The 7652-nt window shown below is 30.1% G+C and overlaps 1 protein-coding gene across 1 annotated transcript; it reads right to left on the minus strand.

The window, feature by feature from the left end:
• Positions 1–670: 670 nt before the first annotated feature.
• LOC126920905 (protein suppressor of forked) lies at positions 671–6788 on the minus strand. Its single transcript, XM_050731890.1, has 13 exons — positions 6476–6788; positions 6165–6356; positions 6014–6046; positions 4367–4464; positions 4139–4292; positions 3823–4056; positions 3343–3726; positions 3018–3264; positions 2874–2943; positions 2674–2770; positions 2332–2590; positions 2105–2239; positions 671–1975 (listed from the first exon to the last, which is right to left on the minus strand). The coding sequence occupies exons 1-13, from the start codon at positions 6497–6499 to the stop codon at positions 1764–1766; spliced, it is 2139 nt and encodes a 712-aa protein (XP_050587847.1). The 5' UTR covers positions 6500–6788; the 3' UTR covers positions 671–1763.
• Positions 6789–7652: the final 864 nt, after the last annotated feature.

Here is a 7652-nt window from a genome sequence, read left to right on the forward strand (position 1 = left end):
TATGTTTGGCAATATCAGTATCTTTGTGCAAAACGTAACTCGATTATTTGGAAGGAATGTCGCTTGTTTAACTAATTTGAGAAGTGTACAAATGCTAGGTATCTTCGCTTAAGATAGATAGACGTGGAACTATGCCACAATTACGCATTAAACGTACTGGGATTTATGCCTGTGTAATAGAGATTCCTCCAGATTCCGCAGCTTCTACTGCACACAGTTGGTATAAGCACAGCGACAGATTGGGGAGAGGTGTTACAACATTTGATTAACAAAAGGTACTATGTCGTATTACAATTAGATAACTTTTTTTGGTATTTCTTAGTTTGATTAATTTAAATTATACCATGTTTCAATATAAATAGCACTTAACTAAATCTAACTAAAGTTGCAACTGTATGTGCAAATTTCAAAACGATTCCAATCTCAGAGAACAACTATTTTCGTAGCATATAGCTCAACTTACAATTTCCCGAGAGGACCATTAACAGCCGCTCGAACTAGTTACAGTGATCAAAGTTTAATTGCGCCTTCATTGAGTAGTTATACCTGCTGACTAAAGCTCTGGCGACATGTACCATTTCACTAACATATAAATGTCACACACGTCAATTTTCTCGGGAGGAAAGGTAGGAATATGGTAATGAATAAAGGTATGAATAAAAAATTGCAGTGGAATTTCGACAATTTATTGGTCCTGTACATTAAATTATACAGATCATCTTAACGATACAGAGCGAAACAAGCGTATTCGGATAAATAGTTTTCCGCAGATATTCTGTTTTAACTAATGTTAAAAAAGAAAAAAGAAAATAATAAATAATACATTAATAGTTAATCATTAGAAAAGTATACAAAATTTATAAAAACGAATAGAAATATTGAAATAAGAAACGAAATGAGGAAACTATTTTTTCGAATACATTTGATTCGATACTGTACGGTGAGAACAAACTTTTTTATAACTAGGAAGATAAATTGTCTATGCTCCATTCATATTCTTTATCTAGCAATTTTTACAGATAACCATTCTAAATAATACAATATTTCTATATACAATAAAAATCCATTTATTTGACTGAAAAGTTAATGCCCAACTAACTAATCCTTAGCTTGTTGAATTCACTTATTAGGTATTGGGCATAATTAGCGAAATTATATTATACAAACTATTTGTCTCGATGAGTTCAAATAAATAGAGTTTTATTGTAGTTCGAAATACAATGAAACAATTTACTCCAATAAAATCATAAGTGTTACGCCTATTATCTTCCTTCTAAAATGGTTGTGCAGCCATTTTTTATAATCTGAGAAATGTTTTACTCATATATGATATAAATCGTCATAAACACTGGTGTAAAAATTATATCTCAATCTTATACCTATACTAAATCTATAATATACAATGTAACTAACAATACAATCAATTTCAATCTATTGGATGTCCCCAATTTTGTCCTCTTACGTCTGATATACATATTAGATACATATGTAAATGAACACATTTGAACAAAGATGAAATCAACAGTGTAAATATAGGATTTCTGAGTACATAGTACTCAAATTACTGTGCACAGTGTCACATAAAAAATTTAGTAGCTGTTATATACGTAACGTACGCTTTTCAATAATAATAGGTTCGTTCTTTTAGGAAACTTCTTTTAGAACAAACAGAAAATGTAAAAATATATGACAACATGTATCAAATTTCTCCAAACTATATGGAGATGATACGTAACTCTGGTGAATATGTAATTTTCTTTTATTTACTTGACTCGTTTTTGTTGTCTTTGGCGATATATGTCATTTGCGGGCGGTGGTGGTAAGTCTTCTTCTTCGCTGTCATCACCTAAGCGCGTTCTTCTACGTTTAGATCCAATACTAACTCCATCGTTACTTTCGTCAACTATCCAATGTACGGATTTCGCTAGGTCAAACAATTTTGTGTCACATCCGTTATCCGCTACTGGCAATGGAGCTATGTAAAAAAAAACTTTCTTTTACAACAGAAATTCCATACATTGTTGTTATATTTTGATGAGTTAATTAAAAATGAAAATGACTCATGTGATAGTATTTACGTATATGATAGTATTAGTAACCTTACCATGGTCAGGTAACTGAATTCGATTGAAAACATCCATGAGTAAATCAACAGCCACAAATGGTCCTCTGAAGCATCCAGGTGGAGGAAGCATGGTACAAAGTTGTGCTGCAGCTGGTGGCAATGGAAAAGATCCACCTATAAAAATTTTTTATCAAGCATTATAAACAAATAAATAGCATTAAAAACAAATAAATTTAGATATAGTACGTTTTAATAAAGGAATTTACCTGGTACTGGATGCTCTCCAGGTAATGGATTTACTTTCGGTTTATAAGGTATCATTTGTGATATATCAGGTCTTGGCAATGATGCTATAGCTTCCTCTGGATCTGGTATTCGTGGTAATGCACCAACTGTACTTCTTCCAACGCTGGATACTTCCATGTATCCGATGGACCGTAACTCCATAGGAGTACATGGATATAGATCCAAGAATTTATATCTATCTACTAATTGTGCTGTTTCTTTACCTTCGAATTCTTTGATCTACAAAAAAAAGAAGAAAACAAATTAAGAATTATATAAATTGCAAAAAGGTATCAAATAAAGATTATGCAGGTCAATAATACCTTTTCTAATACAGCACTACGTCGTTTTTCAACTTTTACAATACTTGCTAGATCTCCAATATTAGATTCAAATTCTAAAAATCGGTTCCATATATCGCTAAAAATAATATTACATACAAGATAAGTATTAAGTAACCTTAGTTATAAAAATAATTCATACACGTTTATTAATATTGTAAGCAAATAGATTTATCACTTACACTGATTTTTCAGGTTCTAAACTACCAGATGATAAAACTCTCTCGAATAAAACTCTTGTATTATTGTCCTCTGAAATATTAAACACAATTAGAATTGAGATATATAAAACATATGTAAATTTATTTCTTAAAAAGTTATCTCACCATTCAAATGTGACAGGTAGTCAATATAACAAAGTATATAGTCAGGATTGTCCCCAAATTTCTTTAAACCTAATTCAAATATCCGAAAAGCAATATTTTTGTCCTTTGTGCAATAATATTCCATTAATGCTGCAGCAACATATACATGATGTTTACATCTTGGGTCTTCGCGCGCTCTTTTAAAAACCGTTCTAGCCGATTTTATACCTTCAGCGCGTCTTGCGAATTTCATGTATTGTACATATGCCTATGAAATGGCATTCAATTTAGTAATACTCAAATCATTGAATAAAATATTTAGTATTAACAAACAATAGATACTAACTAGTGTGGGGTCAATGTCAGGTATATCAAGGAACTTTTGATATATTTGATGAACTTTTTCATATTTTACTCTTCCCTCTTCAAAATCTGCATGCGCAAAGTATAATAACATATTTTTGGACAACAATGTACTTGTTGCTCTTTCAAACATTGTTGCTGCTTCATCGCTTAAATTCTTTGCGGCATTTACATCTCCTTTCTCTGTTAATATTTTTGAGCTAAGTTCTAAAAAGTGTGCAGCTTGATGCCACACTGCAGGATGATGACCCAAACATAATAAACACTGTTCTATTGCAAACATTACTCTGCGTGCAACTAAAGAAGTATCTTCAGTTCTTAAAGGGTTACTACGTTCCCATGCAATATATTTCTTCCACAATTCAACCTAATACAATAATATCATTTTGTTATGTTTAAACATTTATACCATAATATCTACAATTTACAATGCTTAATATTTACAAAGTAGTTCAATAATTACCTGTTTAACTTCTTCCGGATGACCAGTTGGAGGTACACTAGGAGCACTTCGATTCAATCCTCTTGTTACAGCTTCTAATTCTTTGGCAACTCGTCTTGCATTCATATAGTCTCTAGAACGTTCAATAGCCATTTTATCCGCAATTATTGGATTAATATTTTGTTCAAAAGCCATATAATCTTTCCATAATTGCTCCATATTTATCATAGGATTAACTACACCTCGTTGATACACCTACAATTAACAATACCAATGTATGAAGCAAATCAATAAAATATATTAATATATAATCCAATAAGAACACATAGTTCGTTACCTTCCTCACTGCACTAATTTTCTGGTTCTCAGCATATGAACCAACAGCTTCCACACTTTTAAGGAATGTAACGTAATCATTCCATATACTATAGGAATGGATATCCATACCAATTTTATCCAGTGCAAAGTCATATGCTTGTGCCATTTTCTCCCTATGAATAAATTATGTAATAAATCTTGCTGCAATTATTTTATTAAAAACATACTTAAAGATGTAAATACATACTTGTATGTTGCAAGACTGGCTTTTGTTTCTTTCACGTAAGAAAGGTAAAGTTTCCACAACTCAATATTTAAGATTTTCATAAGGCATCTTTGGAAAAGCTGTCAGAGAAAAGAAATACTTTAGAGGAAATATAAGAAAATAGTGTGACATCTGTTAAAGCTCATTTAAGTGTGGTTACACAAAACATTACATATCTACCACCTTACTTACCCTTATAGGCAAGTCTTTTTTAAACACATATTTAAACATTATTGATAAAACCAATAAGAATCACATCAAAATATCAGGAAGTAAAAATTCAATAATTTATTAAGCAGGTCTTTAATACAATCACTACTACAATATTGTTTGTATGTAATGGGAGAAATAATAATGCACCAGTGCATCAATTGAGAATGATTTATTGAATAAACATGTTTTCATTGGGAAATAATTAGGAAAAAATTTTCCAGCTATGAGATTATAAAGGTAACACAAAATAAACCCCATTGAATAAAAAGTTTATTTATTTTTTATAAGTGGGGTTAATAATATAATTGACCTATGTGGGATCTAGAAATGAATGATCCCAAAACATCATAAAAAAATTTAGACAATTTGAAGCAACATAGGGTGACAAAACATAGCAAAATTAGCATAGGAATTATTTGTCTCTACTATATATTATAACCATACAATGAATTAATATTTCAACGTATTTATCACCTTATGCTACCTCTATAGAAATTTCACAATATTTGAAGTCTCAAATACTGTGCTGGGGGAAGGAAAATGATGTAATTCCCAAAGCATACTTATGAAATAATATCTAGAAATATTAATTGTCTCGAAGCTACACGTAATACTAAGACAAATATGTGTGTCATCGATACTTTTCTTATTTGCAAAGAAGTAGATATACTTTACACAAATGTAATTCAATCGAATTAATGCTCAATATTTGTTCATAATATTTTTATTTCATACTGTTCTTAATAAGATTTCTACACTTCATGTAATATGAATATTATTTTAAATAACATAATCCAAGCACACTAAAAAATGTATTGCAGGAAGGAATACAAGGCTGTTACATTCAGAAAGTTGTCTTCGTAAGTTGATTTATACTAGTAATATGTATTTATTATTATTAAGCTTGTTATATCAAATATATTCAATGTATACATCATTCAACAAAGAAAACAACCTCCCAAATATACCAACAGATCAATTGTAATCAATGAGATATTTGTGTATGGTGAAATATTGTTTTTATTCACCTCATATAATATGAAAAGTGCTTAGAATCACATTGTATGATAATATTTGATCACAATGGGTTAATAATATCCTATCATTATTAAATGTAACCTTATTACACTAAGAAATTAAAATAGAACTCTTTAAATATCAATGTTTAATTAGAAATTATATTATTTCATACAATGGTTATTTAATCTATAACCATTCTTGATTAATAAACAAACATGCATATCATGAATCTGTATTGAAAAAAAAATTCAACCAATACTTTTATTTCAAGATCAATAACGGAAACTATGTATCATCCCGAACAAACAAATTGGACATTATATATAACTAGAAGTTTGATAATATAGAAAGTGCTTTCATTAAATTTTGAAACTCAGACAATTAATATTAACATACCTTTTCCACCTTTTCAAAGTTGCGCATTTTCATCTGAAACAGAAAAATTACTAACTAAACTTTATGTTTCAACAATAATCACATTACTCAATAAAGAATTATATTGATAATTTTTAACAGATATAGTTCACTGAAACTGTAATAATATTACCTCTTGTTCTATATAAATTTTCCAATATCGGCCTGCAGAAGGAAACACGGACACAAGTTTTTCAAAAACTGGCCTTACTTCTACAATAGGTCTGTTTTGCGCTTCTCTGATAAGGATGCTCCATGCTTCCAAATCATAAGAAGATTCATCTACCGTTTTTTGAGCACGTTGTAATTTTTCATTTCCCCAATCCTATAAATAAAGAAGGGCAAAAAATTATATAAAATGTACAAGCTAAACGGAGTGTTATAGAAAGTGAGGTTATAATCACTTCGTGAACGCTATCGCGTTAATAATGATACAGTACTTACAAATTCTGTTTTATCGTCTGTCATTTTTAATTCCCCGGAACAATTTTAATTTCTTGAAGCAAAAATTCTCACGTATTGAAATGAAAATTAATGAATAAGAGTACAACACAGCCACCCTTAATCGACTACAAGCTTAGGTAGGTAATGGAGTCCAGAAATCAGAATTTCTATGGCGTCCGATATATCGTTCTGAAAACTCGTTCGATATTCGACCTTTATCGATAGCAGCCATTTTAGTGCGTCTTTAATGTGCGTCGTTTCAAATCATGAGAATTTGTTAAAAGAAAATTTCTATTAATTTATACATTTTTAATCTAATAAAGTGGATTTTTATATAAAAAGTGCAAATATTATACATATAATGAGTAAAGATACTTATAGTTCAAGAAAAAAGGTCATTGCAATTCATCGATGAGCAATTTTGAACCAGTATGGAATGTCCAACAATTTAAACAATTTCGTCTTGGTAAGAAAATTAATTATGTATTAATTCCTCGTCATTTCTTTATTATACAAAGATTAAATATGCAAAAAAATTTAATTTTCTATAAGAACGTTTCTCTTATTTGTAAAATTTGTATTATAATTTATCACGATAGATATATGACGATTATAACCATATACGTAGATATATCGAATGGTAGACATATGTAACACATTCAATGTATAAGCAAGTTCGTACTAATTAAGCCACATCGCCGATAATACAGATTCTACGCTTTATCAGATTTTGTTGTCTAACAATGTAACAGATTTTTCCTCTTCCAATATCCCACTAAACGGATATCTGATTTTTGATATAATCGAGGTTCGTCTCTAATCAATATGAACTTCCGTCTATATCATGTACAACAGTTTCGGTTTTGGAATAACAATTTCATTGATATAATTCATTATGAATATATACACATATATATACACATATGAATCATTGATTGTCAAATGATTATAGTCTAGTTCATCCCATTCATCATCTGTCAATTGTATACTGTTTCAAATTCGATTCGAACAATCAAAAGAAGACGTTTCGATTTTTGATCATAAGTAGCTATGAGAATTGAAAGTTACTACCGCTGAAGTATCAGTCACGATCGAGTCAAATTTACTGTGACGAGTTGGTCGATCAGCCCGGGGCGCGAATTTAGAATCGATCTCAGGTGAACACCTATCTTCTGGT

Source organism: Bombus affinis, chromosome 10 (genome assembly GCF_024516045.1).
Source record: "Bombus affinis isolate iyBomAffi1 chromosome 10, iyBomAffi1.2, whole genome shotgun sequence".
Classification (NCBI taxonomy): Eukaryota; Metazoa; Arthropoda; class Insecta; order Hymenoptera; family Apidae; genus Bombus; species Bombus affinis.

What these genes read in the sequence shown, in the direction of transcription:
- LOC126920905 (XM_050731890.1), bottom strand. Translation starts at nt 6,499, where the DNA reads ATGACAGACGATAAAACAGAATTT. An exon ending in CAGACGATAAAACAGAATTT is followed by an intron (nt 6,357 to 6,475) that starts GTAAGTACTGTA and finishes CTTTATTTATAG; the next exon opens with GATTGGGGAAATGAAAAATT. An exon ending in ATCCGGAAGAAGTTAAACAG is followed by an intron (nt 3,727 to 3,822) that starts GTAATTATTGAA and finishes TTATTGTATTAG; the next exon opens with GTTGAATTGTGGAAGAAATA.